At 38.3% G+C, this 20,167-nt stretch overlaps 1 protein-coding gene across 3 annotated transcripts in view; it reads right to left on the reverse strand.

Moving 5' to 3' along the window:
* The window catches only part of VCAN (versican), a 139,608-nt gene extending 126,683 nt beyond the window's left edge, over positions 1 to 12,925 (reverse strand). For 2 of the 3 annotated variants that reach the window (XM_044266110.1, XM_044266088.1), the window contains exon 1: positions 12,876 to 12,925. In XM_044266110.1, the coding sequence (XP_044122045.1) occupies positions 12,876 to 12,884 (9 nt within the window). In that variant the 5' untranslated portion in view covers positions 12,885 to 12,925. The remainder of the gene's footprint in view (positions 1 to 12,875) is intronic. The other variant, XM_044266107.1, reaches the window with a different exon arrangement.
* Positions 12,926 to 20,167: the final 7,242 nt, after the last annotated feature.

The raw sequence follows: 20,167 nt of genomic DNA on the forward strand, positions 1-20,167 counted from the left end.
GAAGGCCCCTGGCCATGCTGGGTTCACCTGACCGCTGGCGGCTGGCATGGGGCAATACTGTTAGGCATCTTGAAGCAATGATTTTAGAACAATTTTAACCTAAAATGCTGGGTAAAGTTACATTCAAGACGTTTGCAGACAACAGTAATTATCATTTTTGTATTAAAAAAAATTTTTTTAAAGATTTTATTTGTTACGGTCTCAGGGTCCTGGGATCGAGCCCCATGGTGGGCTCTCTGCTCAGCGGGGGGCCTGCTTCCCCCCCCCTCCCCCTCTGCCTGCTTGTGATCTCTCTCTGTCAAATAAATAAATAAATAAATTCTTTAAAAAAGGAAAAAAATATTTTATTTATTTAGAAAGCATGGGGGGAGAGATTAAGGGGAGAAGAGCAGAGGCAGAAGGAGAAAGAGAGAATCTCAAGCAGACTACGAGAGACTCAATCTCATACCCCAAGTTCATGACCTGAGCCAAAACCAAGAGTCTGACACTTCACTGACTGAACCACCCAGGAACCCGGCCAACCGTAGTTTTTAAATTGAATGGGACAACCACCATTAGGTTTTAAAAAGAATGTTGTCGTTGGTTAAAGTAAATGCACACAGCTGGCACTGATTTCTTACTTCTATTTTGGTGACAAATCTAATCATCATACTATCTCCCTGTTATGGAAACAAAAATATTTTGTTTCCAGGGTACTGTTCGTCCAAAAGATACTATAATTTCAGATGAACTCTAAATTTCTCTTATTCATTCTCCAAATACAATTATGATAATAATAAAAATAATAATGACAATAGTAAAAATAATAGTTGTTAATAGCCACCAATCGCTGAGCACCTAATGTAGGCCAAGCATATCTTCATGATACTCTTGAAAAGTGGGTATTATTATTCTGGTTCTACAGAAGAGAAATGTGAAGTTTAGAGGCGAAGGCCACTACCTCAACCAGCCCAAATCTGTCTGACCCCATGACTGCTACTTCCATGCATCACATACAGTCCAGTCTCTACATAGTCATATATTCCTGTGTCAGGCTGCAACGGAATTTCCAAAGAATACTGTAACTTGCTAGGGAGTTGTTACTGTTTAGATAGTATTATTTAAAGATTTTATTTGACAGAGAGACACACATTGAGAGGGGACACAAGCAGGGGGAGTGGGAGAGGGAGAAGCAAGCTTCCCACCGAGAAGGCAGCACAAAGCGGGACTCGATCCCAGAACACTGGGATCATAACCTGAGCTGAAGGTAGATGCTTAATGACTGAGCCATCCAGGTGTCCCAAGATAGTAAATATTATTCCTCTTTTCTTCTTCTTTGCTAAACTGAAGCTGAACAGAACAAGGACTGCCCTGCTACCACCTTCCTTAAAAAAAAAAAAATTAATTAAAAAAAAATAAAAGGAGGAGGGGGAAGTGTGTGGCAAAACTAGTTATCACATTTGAAAGGTCTCAGATGTAGTTACGTGCTCTTTAAATCCTTACCATCCTGGTCATTCTGATAAACTCAGTTCTGGGGACATTATTTTTATTTTGATAATTTGTCTTCGACCTCTTTCCGTTTTACGCAAGAACACAGAAAAATCAATTGGTGTTTTGTTTCATTGCTTTCATTCAATTAAATGCTTCCTTTTACCTTTTTTTTTCCTACCATGCTTCAAAGTAACAACATGATAGCATCAGCCTTGGATATTAGCCCTCACAGATAGAAATGTTCTTGAAATAAGTTCAGTAGGACTTTTTGTAATATGTTACCCATGCTCTCAGACTCCTATCAGTCTCTGAGGTAGTCATAATAAACACAAACTAAAACCTCAAAATCTTTAGGAAATTTTGGCCTTAAAAAAAAAAAAAAAACTGTCTTTGGGGGTCTCTCCAAAGTTAATGTAATGTTTAAAAGTTGGGTCAATAATCTATAAAAATAAAAACAGGAATCTTTTAAGAACACAACTAAGAAATCTGTTTATAGGTACTAAAAATTATAGACTTAAAATTTTCCAACAAAAGTAAAACAGTGATTTTATAAGAATTGGACTCTGGAAGGGGAAAATGAGCATTAAATGTTTCGGCATTTCAAGTGCTCCATTTTCTTAAAGAGAAATCGAGATTTAGAAAAAGAATTTTATGACATTTGCATGAAAGTGCAAAGTTTGTAAAATATGTTTAATAAACATCATTTCATTTGTTAAAATAGCTTTGAGGCGGTCTTATTTCCATGTAAAGTTTAGCTTGCCAGGAAAAGTTTAGTCCAGACTCAAAGTATTTTCATCTTACTGATATACCACTTAGAGATACCATGTACTTAGCAATCCTAGGTCACACGTTGTGACCTCAAGTGTGTATCACAGCAAACCTCCTCAAGTTCATCTATTTTTGTTACCTCTTGGGCACAAAACACAACATGTTTCAGTTTTAATTATTTCTGGAAATTACAGTAGCCTAATGAACTCCTAATGGACACTACATACATTCTAGAAATTTCCAACTCAAATACTGATGATTTTCCTTATAACAAATTAACTTAAAGAACTCGTTTCCCTGTGGCTTCTACCTTTGAAAACATCTGCTCTTTTATTTTTTACCTCCTCTTGCCTTCGTATACAGCATTTCTACAACTTACAAACTTCTTTCCCTGTCTCCCACCTTTATTTATCTAGAAAAACCTGAGCAGAATTTCAAGACCTGGATTAAAGGTATAGTAGTAAAAGTATTTCTCAGGTGATTCGCCTGCTTATTATACTCCACCCCAGCTCCTGCTGCCTCTCAGAATCGCTACTGTAAACTGCACACCCTTTCATTATTACATGTATCACAGTACTGTTAGAATTCATGGATTATATGAGACTTTAAAAGCAAGGGCCATGTTTTGTTTTGTTTGTACTTGTATCAAATTTTTGGAGCCGTGCTTAACACCAAGGTATCCTAAAAAATTATTGGGTGAAAAATGAATGATGAGAAAGAACACATCTGGTTTCCATTTCAGATTTTTGAGGAATTTTAGATTTGAGATATTTCAGGAAACTTTTGTTTCCTTCCCAGTCTTCCAAATGAAGTAAAATGATCAGTGCACCTATTTTGTTGTCACTGAAAAATTATTCATGGACATGTAAGAGTTGAAATGGTAAGGGGCTGCCGGTGCTTAAAAAGTGGCTTCACCATTTTACTAGTCAAATAAACTTGGAAGAGTAACTTCATTCTACGCTTTCTGCACACACACACACACACACACACACACACAATTCCTCAGTCTACTCATCTGTGAAACTGGGATTGTAATACTATTTACACCTCATAGGGTTCTTGTGAAGATTGAAGGATGTAATGTACACAGGAGGTTTTGCAAAAAGCCCAGCATCGTGGGATCGGCTTTTAAAAATGACAAATAATAAAGCTAGTGTCTCACAATCTATTCTCCTTTTAAAAAGCTGGAAAAAAAAATCCTCCAAAAATTCTCCTTCTGCCCTACCTCCCCTCCCTCTCCTCCAACAGCTTTACTGAGATATGAGTGACAAACATATTCATGTGTTTGGGGTTGCAAGATGAAAAGAGTTTGGTGACGGTGGCACCAGACAACGTGAATGTATTTAATGTCACTGAACGGTACAGTTAGAAAATGATCAAAATGGTAATTTTCTGTTATGTATGTTTTACTGCAATTTTAAACATTTGAAACATACTTTTCAATGGCATACAATAAACTTCATGTACTAAAAGTGTACGATGTTTTTGACCATTTTGACATCTGTACACCTGTAACACCATCACCACAGTAAAACAACAAACATATTGATCATCTCCAAAATATTCACTGGGTCACTATGCAACCCTGCCCTTCCTCTACCTCTGCCCTCACTCCTAGCCCACTGTTGGTATTCTTTAAGTCGCTAAAGATTAATATATGTTTTCTAGGATTTTATGTAAGTGGAATAAGTATGTATCCTATGCAGTCTGCTTCTTTCTTTTAGATTTACTCATGCTCTTGTAAGTATCAACAGACTATAGATTATTCCTCTTTATTGTTGGTAGTATATTATTGTATGTATTTTACCCATGTGTTTATTCATACATCTCTTTATGGACATTTGGTTTGTTTCCAGTTTTTTAGCCATTAAAATAAAGATGCTATGAAGACACACACAAATCCAAGGACATACACTTTCATTCTATTGCGCAAATAACTAGGATTGGAATGGCTGGATTTCATAGTATTTGTCTGTTTAGCTTTTTAAAGAAACTGCTAACTTGTTGTCCAAAGTCACTGAGCCCTTTATATGACCACCAGCAGTGCCTGAAAGTTTCAGTTCCTCCATGGCTTAGACACATAGCACCATGGCCTGGAAGCTCTCTTGGCAGTAAACGAGGACCATGGTGGAACTCGCCGTATTCATTTCCTGTCGATATCTCTTACATTTTCTTGCCTGACTTTCAGTTACTTGAAAGCCACTGTGTAATACATTTTGTCCAATTTTCCAGCTATTTCTGGAAAGGGAATAGATCTAGGCCCTTTTATTTTACCTTGATCACAAGTGTCACTCTTGCACGCCTTCATTCTTATGATGTGAACAGTATGATTTACCAAGTAAACCAAGAAAGATGTGATCATTAAAGGAAACTGCGGTCCTATCTCACGCTTTCTAATCTTTTAGTTTACAATGGACATCAAATAATTAGTCTGTTATTTATATGGTGTTAGATTTGGATGTTGGATCTTCATCATGAAGTACACTGAACATAAGAAAATGCATTTTCTCGCTTATTTATCTGGGAAGAAGAGAAGCAAAATGGATATATCCTGGCCAGTTGGTTGATTATATCTTGGATATATATAATTGGCCAATTAGTTGATTTCATACTATTTACACATTCAGATCAGAGAGGACAGTTCAGTGTTGAGTTTCATAGCTTTGCATCCAATCGGAAGAACTTAATAAGTGAGGATGGTTATGGGTTAGTTCAGAAACACAATTATACATCAGCTGAACTGCAAGAGATACTTCTAAGGAATTTTTCACTTATCCTATTTTACCTCTCCTGTGGTTTATCAAATGACTCTCACTAAATAGGGTTTGTAAAGAACCTACTTGCCTTAGGTGTTCTGGGAGCTGATGAACATACCGCATTATGCTTTGCATCTTTTCTGATGTCAACAGTATGCTTCATCTGTTAAAACAATATTTGGGGGAGTAGGTATGAGCTAAATGCAGCTCTCCAACATCCCAAGAGGAAGGACAACCCCTGAGACACAGTGATCTGAGCCACTGGCTAAAATTTTATGGGAGGTTACAGAGAGGAGAAGTCATGGGCTTCTGGATATGAGTGTTCCAGTTTATACACAGTTTAGTCCCCTCATGTTATCCTTCTATCTTTGCTTTATTCCAAACGAAAGCCAATTTAGATGAGAAAACTAGATGAGAAGATTCTAGACTCTAGGTGAAACCAAGGACTTGTACACAGTGAGGTGGTGGGGGTGGAAAGTGACAAACCTTCAGGAGAAGAGAAGTGGTTCCCAGGAGGCTGAGCAATCTCTGGGGGAGCCTCTCACAGGTGGTGAGTGTCCCGAGGCAAAGAGGAGGTCCTGTACAAATGTATACAAGGTGTACATTTGTAATAAATCCCTCCAATGCAGGTACAGACTGGAGATGGGACTGGGGAAGTGGAATACCCTCACTACATGTAAAAGGCCTGAGAACAAATGCACCCACTTTTTAAGAGCTTTAAACACTAGCTTTTTTGGTGCCAGAGGCCCTGAAATGAGGCAAAACAGAAAACAACAGTGAAGAGTAAAGTGTGGAAAAAAAAAACCCAGAAAGCTTAAGTGGTGTAGGCTGACGTCTTTAAAAGATGACAAAGTCAATGTTTTACCATAATTATTGGAAAATCATTTTTATTTTTTCCCCCAGCTTTTGGAGTGTGGCAAAATCACATAACATAAAGCACACTCTTATGAATAACTATTTTAAAATATAGAGCCCAGTGATATTTAGCACATTCAAGATGGTTGTGCGACCGTCAGCACCACTCATCTCTAGAGCTGTTTTCATGTTGCAAAACTGAAATTCAGTGCCCTTTAAACCCGAAGTGCTCATGCTCGTCATGTCCTCCCAGCCCCTGGCAACCACCATTTTACCTTCTGTCTCTATGGTTTTGACGATTTCATGTACCTCATTTCCCAGAGTGACGTGTCCTCGTGTCAGTACCACTCCGTTTTGACTACTGGAGCTTTGTGGCAAGCTTTGAAACCAGGAAGTCTGAGTCCTTCAGTTTTGTTCCTTTCAGGTGCAGCATCTCTAAATTTAAACAATAAGTCCCAACTGCGAATCTGTAAAAGGAACTCTCCATACGCTATTCTCTCTGTATCTCCAGACTCAAGGATAATAAAAGATCTGAAAATCCTTCAGCTCAACGCACATAGATACACACACACCCACATACAAGAGTCCCACCCAAGAAGGTTCATCCCAACTAACCTAGCATTTCCCCTCAACTTAACATCTTGATGGTGAGCTCCCTGAGGGCAAAGACAGTGTATCTCCAGCACCAGCCAAAGTACCTAGGTACAGAGATGTCAATCAACATCGGGTGAAAGAACGAATGAATGAAGGAAGTTTGGGAAACCAACTAAATCGGTTTGGTGCTTCCCACAGGCCACATACATGAAAATGTAATTCCAAAGTAAAATCTGTTTTGACTCCTGAAATAAGCCAGTAACACTATCACTATCCTTTGCAGTCTTTAAAGTCTGGTGTAAGTCCCACTACTTCTAGCACACTTTCACTCTAGTTGTCACCAACCTTCTCCTCTAAAATGGTACATCACTTTTAGTCTTTACCATATACTTTATACACTATCTTGTAGAACTCAATATAGCATGTTTGATTTACAACTATATGACTTCTGGCTATTTACATTGCTGGTGCTCGGTAAATTATAACTATCATATGAAAAAAAGCATGCGGCACACCAACAAGCCTCTTGTTCTTAATAATTATTGTATGATTAATAGCTTTATGGCCCTATATATCGATAAGGTTCCTTTAAAACTATTATGTCTCACAATAATGATGCAATGGATGTTAGTGCAATCACTCCCATTTTATGGATGGTACAAGTAAGAACCAAAGAAGTTAATTAACGTTTCAATTATTAGACAGTTGTTAGATTATGGACTAAACAGAGCATTTATGATATCCAAAACCCATTTACTTGTTTCCCTGTTTTCTGACTTGATCAAACTAAACCTTGTTCTGACATTGAGAACACATCCAGTTCTCCAGTCTTCCTGCCCTGCACAACTTTTATCCCAGACACCTAGTTTCTCAACAATCAGTGATTCCGGAGGCTGAAAGGAGGGAAAGAAAGAAAAAGGAAATAGAGAAAAGTCCAAGGGAAGTAAAGAAAGGAAAAGATACTAAGAAGTAGAGACCCAGCCTGGAGGACTCTAGGCCTATCTGGCTAGCAGATGTGTTTTGTTTGGCCACCACAGAGCGTGTTTGAAAAGAGCGAATTCATTGCCAACTTTTAAAATGGCAAGTGTTCTCATGTATATTTCTGGCTTCTCTTGAAAATATGAGATGAATGGCAAATTAGGCTCCAATTTCTGCATGGTGACAGTTTGCTCCAGCTGAGTAGTGGCTGCTCCCTTAAGACAGAGTATGTGCCCCCCAACTCCCCACACCGAACTCTCTTTCTTATGTGACCCCAGGTAGCATCGCTCTTCTAGCCTTTTGAGGGACCTGCAGCTGTTTGTTCTACATAAAGAAATCTGATGGGCTTCATTTGGTGGTTGTCTCTGGCTTCCTATAGATACCATCAGTTTGAATGGGTTTATTTTAACTACTAATAAGTGTAGGGCTACTTAAAGTTGAACTCTTTTTTAGCTGAATAAATTCATTCACTGAGCAAATATTTATGTAGTGCCAGCTATAAACCCGGCATTGTTTAGGAATCAATCTCATTAATATAAAGTTATATCTTAGTTTTCCTCCAAGATGAATAGCAATTACAAACAAATGCTATGTGGTAAAGTCAGCCGTATGTCTCAGGTACATTCTTCATTATGCATATTCAGGATCATATTTCGACAACAATTTGGTCAAAATCCAAGCAGAGCTTTAAGGATTCCCAAATGATGAAATAACACTGTTAACAGATCAAGGTGCAAACGGGTTGGTTTGGATATTCCAAAGTTTTATTATTTTGTTTCTTCAACTGTGTTACACAGAAAAACACACAAGTTTCTAATTGGGTTTGCTTCAAGAAGCCAGACAGACTTTGGTTTGGAGGTAACAGATGAACCAAAACTAATTCCATACACTACCAACCATGAATGTAATTTTAGATTTGGGTTTATTAGCCTGAGAAAATGTGTGTGGTATTTGTTGAATGAAAATAACAGGTTACAAAAAAAAAAAAAGAAAAAAAAAAAAAGCTAATTCCTTAATTCCTTTGTTACCCAGAACTTTGAATACATGGAAAAGTGACTGCAAAACAGATACACATGGGTAAGCTTCTCTAACTCTTATTTTCATCCTGGGATATCTCTTCAGAGCTGCTATTCCACTCCCTGTAGAAGCTCTACTGAATTTCATTAATCGTATATGGCTCTACCTTTAATTTCTGATTCATTACTGGTTTCATTTCTGATTCATTTAAATTCTGATTCATAAAGGAAAGGCAGGAAATTACAGTAAGGAAAAAGAGACCATCCCCAAAAAGGCTTTATGTGATTTATTACCACAAGTATTAGTATCCTGTGACTGCCATAACAAATTAGTAAAACTTAGTGGTTTAAAACAACAGAAATTTATTTTCTCACAGTTATAGACTAGAAGTCAAACCTAGAAGTCAAGGTGTTGGCTGGGCCACTCTCTTTGAAAGCTCTAGGGGAGAACATTCCTTGCCTTTTCCTAACTTGTTATGGTTCAAGTGGTTTCTTGATTTGTGGCTGCAAAATTAAAATACCTGCTTCTGTCTTCATATGACCTTTTCCTCTGTGTCTGTGTCTCCTCTTCTGTCTCTTATAAGGATACTTGTCGTAGGATTACCAGGATAAACCAGGATAATCTCATTTCAAAATCCTTAACTTAATTACATGTGCAAAGACCCTTTTTTCTAAATAAGGTCACATTCACAGGTTCCAGGGGTTAAGATATGGACATATATTTTTGTTGTTAGTCCACCATTTTGACCGACTACAAGAGCTCAAACATGTTTCACTGTTTGAGCTCTTGATACCTCTTTCAGAAGTACAATTTCTACTTAATTCAATGTGATGCTCATGATTAATGCTATAAAGGGTTTAGCATCAAGTTCTTGGTCAACAACACAAGCTTTCATTCTGCCATTATTTCTATATGAAAATTAGATGTGATTTATGGGCATGCCTGCTTATCTGTTTTCTGTAAATATTTAAATGGAAGTTTTGCCAAACAAACAATGTAAGCTCTGAGAATCCAAGAACTATGTTTTATATTTATTTCTGTTTTCTACTCAACACTGAAGACAGTCTAATGTATATAGACAGATATTTATTGCATGCTTATTGATGAGCACATTCCTTTCAAATTACTTTGTCTGCAGTTTCTTTAGAGATTTTGCTAGGGGTATGAATGTACAGGAGGAACAAGGGCAGCTTTTGTCTGACAGTGTATTTTCCTCCAGGGGTAGAGGGAAGCATGACCAAGGTTGGCTCTAGGCATATAATTTCTTCATTTTTTCCCCCTTGACTGAGTCCTGGTTTTTGGCTGTTTGGAATGATGTACAAACCAGCTTCTGGGAGTTACAGGTAAGAAGAGAAAACCTATAAAGTCTGTTCAAGAGCAGTGATACAAGAATATGGCTTAGAAATCTTGATATAATCCTTTGAGTGATTTAGTCAGGACTGAGGCTCTAGAGAATTGCCACTGGGAAATGTGTCTATAGAACTCAGAGACAGTGTATTAATACCTTAGTTGGAATTGCTCTGAACTACTTTCTTGGAAGGAAGGAAGGGTCAGAGAGAACTTATTTGTCAGAGAGAACTTCCTTATTTCCTTAAGGAAGGAGGAAGGGTCAGAGAGAACTTATTTGAATAGGTATTTGGATCAATAGAAGAGTTATTTTTAGGTTCAGAGCATTTCAAAAGTTTTTTTGAGACACAATAAGAGATACCAGAGAAAGAAATTAAACAAAAGTCTGTAGAGAAGTGAAGAAATTTTGCACTGGGTTGGTGGGGTAGGAAACAGAAATTAAAATATCAGCATGTCATGAGCTGGCTAGTGGGCACTTAGTAGCAGAGAAATACTAATGAACAAGGAAAAATAAATGCTTGTGGAGAAGGCTGGAGAAATACTGAGCTTCAGTGCTGCTGTTTGAAGAGCTAGCCAATCTGGGGTTGCTGGAAGGAATCATAGTGCTGATTAAATGAAGAAGGTCTTGCGCTAAAATAATAAAATACCTAGAGGCATCAGAAGCTGGGCTGAAGATTCATAGCAATCCTCTTGATATTTCATTAATTAACCAAGAATACCTTCTCCTAAGCCTCTTTGAACCTCTCGTGACAGAATTTATGGACATTTTTCCCTCACGTGGAGAAAGAAAACATAGTATAATCATATCCTTTTGTTCATTTTCAGTAGAGGTCACTTAGGTGTCCTTAAGCTCAGTGAAAACATTATCCAGCCGAAGATTGCACTTCACATTGAAATAACTACTAATCCAAAGCCTTAGATTAGCCTCTAAATGGTTTTCCTTTAAACAAGGAAAATTGTAAAACTCTGAACATTTGGTGAAGAACTGGATGAAAGGCTGGGCTCTCTAGACAGTTCTGCTTGGGAGCCATGTGAACTCTACTATCCCTTTTCTGTCTGTCTAGCCAGGGTGTCTCTGAATGTTCAAGGATTGTTTTCAAACCAGATTGATAAGAGACTAAAAAAACCCAGTCTGAGTTTGCTGGACCTTATCTTTTTTCCTTAAAATGTCTACTACACTATGAATGGAAAACACAAATAGGTAAAAATGAAGTCAAATGTTGGCAAAATAAATACATCTTCTCCTGCCAATATGAATATTTCTGTGTTTTTGGTTTTTTGTTGTTGTTTTGGTTCTTTTTTTTTTTTTTTTTTTTTTTTTTTTTTTTTAAGTCAGAAGCAATGATAAGGTTGAGATGTGTGTCAGGTGAAGGAAAGAGAAACTAGGGGTAGGACCCATGGGCTCAAGAGAACAAAGCTCCCTCTTGTTCTGGAGGGGAGGTCACTACCTAGGGATGTGTCCACTAGGTGGCGATTCATCTCTTAACATTCATCCTACAATGGATCTGCTAAGCACTATAACGGGCATGAGAAAGGGAAACATGGATCATTTGGTTTAAATGTTGCTTTTCTCTGAAAATCAGTTTTGAACAATCCAGATATCCCTTTTAGTGTGAAAATTAAGTCCTATCATTTTGGAAGATTCTAACCAAGTTTCAGAGCATTAAGAAGAGTTGAAGCACTCTGAAGCTGAAAGCAGTCTTAGACACCATACCAGTGGTGATGATCCGATCATCTCTGTTTTGCAAATGAGGACAACGAGAACCCAAAATATCAAATCACCCGCCTAAGATTTTAGTATTAGACACTGAGAGAGCTAGAATTAGATTTTATAGCACTTAAGTCATCCTGGTCCAAGTTAAAATCTTTTATCAATAAATGTGCTGACATACCTGTTAAACTCTAGGCTCAGTCCAAGATTCTAGGGGTGTGGAAGCAGCACAATCAGCCCTTACAGTATAACTGGAAAAACAAATAACTGATGCAGTTATTTTGCAGTACACAAATGCACTGATGCAATAGTGATGCAGAATGCATTAAACAAGGACGGGTGCTGCTGTCCGTCTGTTGCCCAGAGCAGAATGTGTCATATGACAAAGCAGGCACAAGCCCTTAGAAAAGTGAGGCGAGGCTGAGTGTTTGGGAGAGGAGGCGAGTTCAGAAGCTGGCGAGGGACTTCTAACAAAGGCAAAGGCTAAGTATCCTAGGCCAGCAGTTTGGTTGGAAATAGGATACATTGGGCCGCCTGGGTGGCTCAGTGGGTTAAGCCTCTGCCTTCGGCTCAGGTCATGATCTCAGGGTCCTGGGATCGAGCCCCACATCGAGCCCCCCACATAGGGCTCTCTGCTCAGCAGGAAGCCTGCTTCCTCCTCTCTCTCTGCCTGCCTCTCTGCCTACTTGTGATCTCTGTCAAATTAAATAAGTAAAATCTTTAAAAAGGAAAGGAAAGAAATAAGATACATTGTGCCAGAGGGTAACAGTATGTCGTGTGCCTTCCCCTTGCTCCAGAACCCACTCTGGGAGTCAGACTGCCTCACAAACCGCAAGCCCAGGCAAGCGGTGGAGACCAGAAGATGGGCAGGATGCAATCACATGGAGGCCAGAGAGCCAGGCAAGGTGGTGAGGAAAACACCTGGACAAGGAAGCTGAGCAGCAGTTGATCAGATAACAGATAAGGACACAAGAATCTGGCAGGCAAGTGAAGTCAATCCTGTCCTAGTCAGGAAGCTTCTAATCCGCATTGTGCTGGGAAGAGAAATAGTTCTAAGACCTGAGCGGCTCAGAAGCTGCTGGCAAGCACACACAAGTAGAACCCCATTCATTCTTTCTGTTTCTCTTGGTAAAGCCATAGAGAGAGACTGAGTTTACTCACCAGACAACTGCATCCAGCTATGGCATTACTGCCATCATGAATTTAACAAAACCCACACGCAAAATCTCACAATTCCATGCTCATCTCAAAGCATATGTATGAAGATTGTTAAAAGGGGAGGAGAGGAGGTATCATATACAGTAGGGACACGGCCTCTTTTGAAGAGAAACTGTCTTGGAACCTGCTTCTGAGGAATCTCTAGCTACACAAAGACTTACCGCATACATGCTGCCAGAAACAGTTTCCAATTGAGAAGAAGCCTTGGGTCCTGAGAAAGACAGAAGCGAAAACACAAAGTGAAATGTGTGTGAAGAAGACAAGTTTCTTCTTTTATCCTAAAAAATGAAGGCCAGATCAGGCCAAGAGGAACACTCCCACACAAATTGTGCCTGTAGATCTTACTCTATGTGCCTTTTTTTCTTCTTCAGGGAACTAGCTTTTCAGACCACAGAGAAAAGCCCACAAGTGAGTCTCAGCTCTCAACAGTGCAAATATAGCAAAGCAAGGCACCACTAGGGCAAAGTGGAGTTTTCTGGTGGATGCTGACTGTATTCATTATCTCTAAGTCCTGTCTTGAAGTGTTTCACTCAAACCAAATACAGATCTTGGCTTGTTGTTGGTTTGAATTTACCAGGACTGCCCAAACGTGTCTGGAATATGCCATTTTCATGGGATATTAATTTTAGAAGACACGATTTACAGTGTATTTACCCACAAAAAACACTGTGGGGTTATTTTAATGAACAACTCGATATGGCATGGGCCTTGGGGAGGACTTGTTGGGAGGACTTGCGGGTTGACCTTTTTCTATTTCTTGACCTATATATGATAGCTCTAGGATATTTTGTCTTATAATCAGTCATTGGGTTTATGTTTTATACTTTTCTTCATTGCGTTTCACGGTACAAAAAAAAAAAGTTTAACAAATATTATGGTCTGAGTTTTTGAAACTGTAAGGCCCTTCAAGAAACTCAGTGAAGTGCTAGCAAATTCAATAGCAATATTCCATGAGATTCTCTGACAATGAAAAACCGGTTTCCACTTACATAATAGTTTCTTTCACTGCTGTACTTTAAAAGTAAATTATTTTAATGTATACTTCCACTGTCTTTTTAGCAACTTGAAAACACTTCACAAACATCTTTTTGTTTTTCCTGGACCCCTGATACCCAGGTAAGGGGACATTGCCCCAGTTAACCATATCATATAAATTAAGAAAATGGGAATTCTGAAAGCAGATTTTTTATGTTTAAACTCTAACTTTCGAACTCTCACTTCTTCATTTTGGACTTTCTCTCTGAGAAATGTGTTCCTGGCATAGTGCTATCTGCCATGCTTTCACCTCAGAAAAGGTAAATTATTTCTCCAAAAGCATTTATCCTTCTGTTTACTTACTCCAGTTGCATTAGTGATAGACTGTGAGACTCAGGGACTCCAGATCCGTTCACTACACCAGATCTGAGTTTTTAATCCTTTCCTGAATGTTCTGCTAGTTTAAACTGGTTTTCCTGTCTCCCTTTGTTAGACTGTGTATATATCTCCTTTATATAATACTAGAAAAAAATCCACATGAGTCTTATACTGCCAAGTTTAGATCCAATCAAAATTTGTGGTTTCTGTTTCAAACCGACCTTGAACCTTTGGTGTTTGGGACTGTTTAATTTTGGCACAGTTTTGCTTCCTGTTTCCAAGAATGACCTATTATTAGGCTCAAAGGCTTCTTGCCTATCTAATCAGTTCTTAGAAAGCAAATTATCATTGAGTGAGTGAATTTAGTTAAGTGAAACATCCATGATAATGAAATAAAACCTGGGAGAATCTAACAAGGAACACAAAGAAAATGTACTTGATACAAAATAATTTGTATTTAACAGAAGTCTAAAACATCCAAAACTAGCTTATAATTTTATATATTTAAAATAGTACAGAGAAAAAAAACCTAGTCCTTGAATTTGACCTCAACGTGTTTTATTGTCAGAGAAATCCTGAAAAAATTTTACTTAGTTTATTGGAAAAACAAAACAAAATAAAACAAAACATGTTGGGTTAAAAATCAGGAGGCACAGATAAAATTCTTCTCTGCAACAACTATAAACACGTTTTTAACCTTTGCTACTAATTTAACATTTTTTTTCATAGATAAGTTAGTACCTTTTATTTTTTAATACCAAAATACTATGGAATGGAGCAAATGTATGAGGAAAGCAGAGGTGGACATTTCAGTGAAGCTTCCAGAAAGTGTGCAGGCACCATGTGTGAGTGCACGGTGTTATTCACCATGGGGAGTTGTTCCCACTGGTTATGAGGAAGGCTGCTGGAGGCTTCACTCTCAGTGCTACTGTCTGCCAGGGTGTGCTTGTCAAAGACATATACTGTGATACCAGATTCTGGAACCCCGTTTTGCATAAATTTATTACACATCATCCATTTTTTAAATGGATTTTACCTGCTTATTTAGATCATGCATCACAAGGATGTCAAACAAATGGTCAGTAGATCATGTACAGTTGTAGCAGTAATAGACTCACACATGATCTAGGTGTGTTGCACACACCCCATTGCAGTCAGCCTGCATTTCCATCATTAGGGGCAGCTTTACTGATACCCTAAAGCAAATCTGTCTACCTTGTCGGTTCTGCAGGGTTGACTGTAGCTTTGGGGCACCCGCAGGGAGGATGTGGTCATCATGTCAGGTAATGGGGAAGAGGTGGCAGCTGCACGGTAGGGGAATGGTGGCACCTTTGTGGCAGTCTGAGCATAGAACATACTAGACAAGTGGGGGCATGGCTCTGAGTGGCTGATCAGGAGCAAGCCTCTGGTTCTGGCCAAGCAGAGCAGAAGAAGGATATTCTCTGTGCGTATTATCTGCCCACTCACTACAACTTTTATGTAGGAGTTTCAGTCATCGGAAAACAATAATAATAGACTTCTGCTTCTCCCATAATGGAGTCACAGAAACCAGATAAATCCCTTTCTCTTAAACAACTAGAAAACCTCACAAAAGTTATGAAAGAATAATTTTTAGACCTTGGACAAGAAAAGTCGCTGGACCATTATTTCAGAGAAGGGCAACAAAGTGGGGAGCTTATTGCCCGGAGGTAATGGAACAATGTGGAACATATAAAGCGCGCAGGTTTCACTCTGCTGGGGAGACAGAAACATCAGAGTTTAGGAAAGCCAAGGAAGTTAGATTTCATGGGACAGAGTACCAAAGAAAGGAAATGCACACACACAGAGAGAGACAGAGAACAAACTCCGTAATCTACAGAGGGGCCCCCTTAAGTGTTGAGCTGAGTACTAATGTACACAACCATGAAAGGAAAATAATCAAGACCTGGGAAAGAACCACTACAAAGCAGTAAGCTAAACAACCACCAGGGCTCACACAAGACTGGGAACACTTCTAGTTTTTATTAGTTAGAGTAGAATGATCTTGTAGTATACAGGGCCTTGGGTAGAATCCTCTGAAGGGCATTGCCTTAGTCATGGGGCTAAATTAGTCGTACACTAACTGTTGCTCTAGACATGCCCTAACAAGGCTTAAAAGCAAGACTAGAAAGGACTCAGTCAATTTCTAGTATCTTAACTGCAAGCCAGAAACATACTCCGTAAAAGAAGACAACAAAATCCAGCAGACAGTAATATAAAATTCATAACACCTGTCATCCAATCAAAAGTTACCAGTCATGAAAAGCAAGAAAATATGATCAATAACTAGGAGAAAAATTAATTATGGACACAAATACATTTGTAATGGAGATGATGGGATTAAGGCACGTGCTAGGCCATTGAAAACAACAATTTTCAATATGCCTTCACATTCAACAAAATGGAGGAAATATGAGCATGAGGATAAGAGACAAAGGAGATGTAAAAATGCTCAACTAGCCTTCATAGAGATGAAAACTAGAGTATTTGAAAGTTTAAAAAAAAAAAAGTCATGGGTGGAATTAATGGCCAATTAGATACTGCAGAAGAAAATATCAGGAAACTTGTAGTGACAGCAATAGGAATCATCCTAAATGAAGCAGAGAGAGAGAGAGAGAGAGAGAGAACTAAAACTAATAAATTGAATCTCACTGAGCTGTGGGACAGTATCAACAGGTCTAACGGACCCAGAATTACGGCCCTAGAAGAACGGGAGAAAAGAGAACAGAAAAATATTTTAAGCAATAAAGATAACATTCTTCAAATGTGTTGAAAACTCTTTGCCCCAGATCAAAGAATCTAATTACCTCCAGGCAAAAAAAAAAAGGAAAACCCAAATAAGGCATTTCATAATCAAATGCTGATAATTGGTGAGAAGAAGAAAACCTTAAAAGAATCTAAAGAAAATGACATATGGCAGAAAAACAATGTAAACGATCACAGATTTATCCGTAGAAACCACAAATTCCATAAGGCAGCGACACTTCTTTAAAGTGCTAAAAGGGGGGGGGGAAGACCGTTAAGATAGAGGTACGAATATAAGCAGACTTCTCGTCAGACAGTGTATAAGCCAGTAAACAGTGCAGCTGTACCTATAAAGCCCTGAAAGAAAGAACTATCAACACAGAATTCTATATCTGGTAAAGAAACATTTCAAAAAAGCAATTAAATAGACTGTTAACAGACAAATAAGTGTTCAGAGAATTCACTATCAGTAGATCTAAAATGATCAACTATGTTAGAGGAAATTCTTCAGGCAGAAGGAAAGTGAAATCAAAATAAAATCTGGATCTGCACAAAGGAATGAGGACTGTCAAGAATGCTGAATATAAAATACATTTTTTTCTCAGTTTTTATATGTTAAGACAATTGAATGTTTAGAGCAAAAGTAACAGCAATGTATTGTGGGGTTTAGAATATACAGAGAAGTGAGGAAGATTTGCCACATATAGAAAAGTGACAGAATGATCTGCTTGTAGAATATAGGGGGTAATTCCCATGAATTAATAAGGACAAAATTAAGTTTCTTACAAAAGAGAAACCACAGATGGCCTGGGAGCATTTGAAAAGACTCTCATGAGAAATTAGAGAAATGCAGCTTAATATCACAATGAGAAAATCCACCAATTGGCAAAAATTAGGAAGTTTGAGAACATTGGGTGTTGGTGACAATATAAAGAAATGGAGACTCATTGTCTGCTGGTACAACTACTGGGGGGGGGGAATATACTGTTTAGGAAAATTCTACTCCTATGTATAGTATGTAGAGAAATTCTTGAGTATGTATACTGGGAGATCTACATAAGAATGTGCATCATGACAATCTTTATAGTACTAAAAACTTGGGAACCTAAATGTTTACGGACAACTAAATGGATAAATTAATTATAGTATAGTCTTATAATGAATGATACACTGTACACCAGTTTTTTTAAAAAGCAATTTATAACTATAGGCAACAATGTGAAAAAAATCACAGAACCATAACATTAAACAAAAATAGCAAGTCAAGTATTGCTCATCATTTATACGACAGAATACCAAAAACAGGCCAAGCTATATAAAATATTGTTGTCCTTCCACTAGATCCTTCACTATATTTATCACAGTAATATTAAAGTCCCTCTCTGATATATCTTATACTTGGCTGTCTCTGCATCTGATTCTATTGACCATCTGATTCTTTTTTTCCTCCTGACCGTGGACTCAAGATTTTACCACTCAGAATAACCCAAACTTTTTTATTATATGCCCAGTATTGTGCATACAAGAACAGTGGAAACTGAAGAAATATTTACCTCTAGAAAAAGGCATGCCTTATTTCTGTCATGCCACCAGTATAAAGACTGAGGCAGTCTATCCTACAGATTAGTTGGGTCTTGGCTTTGTTACAGCTTTAGTTATTTAGTTCGCCACTGGACTCAAATGATTTGATGGAGGAATTGGGACCTTCCCTTCAGCAGGACGTGAGATCTGAGCAGTCACAAAACTCTATAGAGATCTTTACACTCTATAGCCTACTGCCCCAGCTCTCTGAATGCGGGATGTATTTCTTTTGAGTTATAGCTTGTGAAAACCGGTTTTGGGGATTCTAAAGAGTTCCCTTTGCTCACTAGGGCTATTATTAGCCTTCTGTATCTCAGGAAATTTCTGGCCTTAGCCTTGGGAGGGCCGGGATGATGCATTCAGCGCAGTTCTTAAAAGTCTTGAAGGGACTTCACTCTCTTGCCCTGTTCTCAGCCTTCAGCAGGTGCTACCACACTTTCAAGGAAGGCCTGGAGATCCTTGGGGGCCTTTCTCCGCATTTTCCTGCCCTGCCTGTAGCCTTCAGTGTTTTACCCCATAACTCAGTGAAGCCTGTGGGAATGAGGTGGTGAATAGGCACAGGAAGACTTGCTCTGGGTCTAGACTCCTTGAGATCCTAATCTGTCCCACCAGCTCACATGCAGCTGCTAAAAGGTTGTTGGATGTTTGGCTGTTTTTGTTTCACTCTGGTCTGTAACAGACTTCTCCCACTGTGCATTAGACATTCAAGTAGCCGTGGATCTCTTCTTTCCTTAGGAATAGCTAATTACTTTCTGGATTTTAGTTCATTTAGCTTTCTTACATCTCTAGTACTCTGATTAGTTTTAAATATCAAAAATATGTAAGTTGGGGCGCCTGGGTGGCTTAGTGGGTTAAGCCTCTGCTCAGGTCATGATCCCAGGGTCCTGGGATTGAGCCCCACATGGGGCTCCCTGCTCAGCAGGGAGCCTGCTTCCTCCTGCTCTCTCTGCCTGCCTCTCTGCTAACTTGTGATCTCTTGCTCTCTGTCAAATAAATAAATAAATAAATCTTTAAAAAAATGTGTAAGTTATCTGGACTGTTCTCATTGTTAGGAATGACTAACTTTTGACTTATTAAATTATAAGTGGAAGCAAAAGATAAAATTTGAGTTTTAAAAAGAGGATTCACAAACAAGTCCTTTAAAAATTATGGTTTTTTAAACGAAATTAAAAAGAATTGCATATTCATTATTAAAACTCAAATTATATAATAATGACAGTAATCTCAGATACATAAATATTGAAAGTCCCTTACTCATACTCTCCAGACTAATCACAAGTCAAAATTTGTGGTAATATTACTCTAAATAGCAGACACAATTTGTAATCTCAAAAGCGATCTGATTCACCAACACTGATTTTAAACACAACTGTGTATGTTGCTTGAGGTGGGTTAATACTATTCATTTCTACATGCAATTAGGATAGATGGTGTCTCCAAATAAAATTACTGTCCTGAAAATTTACGAATGGCATGTAACAACTTTTCTCTTCTCTTTTCTCATCAAGTCTCGACCCTAGCCTAATCTTATGATAACAAAATTTCACTGTAGCATAATAACCTTAGCTACATTTTGACTGAAGATCTACACAGATCACAGAGAAACAGTTTAGCTGAATGAAACTGAAATCAAATTAACATATATGCTTAATGGATGCTGTGTTGAGACAATCTTTAGAAGCTAATACCTTTGGGCTGTTTTGTAAATGCAGGGATTGGTATGTATTATTAGTCAGAGTTCTCCAGAGAAATAAAA

This window comes from Neovison vison, chromosome 1, assembly GCF_020171115.1.
Source record: "Neovison vison isolate M4711 chromosome 1, ASM_NN_V1, whole genome shotgun sequence".
Lineage (NCBI taxonomy): Eukaryota > Metazoa > Chordata > Mammalia > Carnivora > Mustelidae > Neogale > Neogale vison.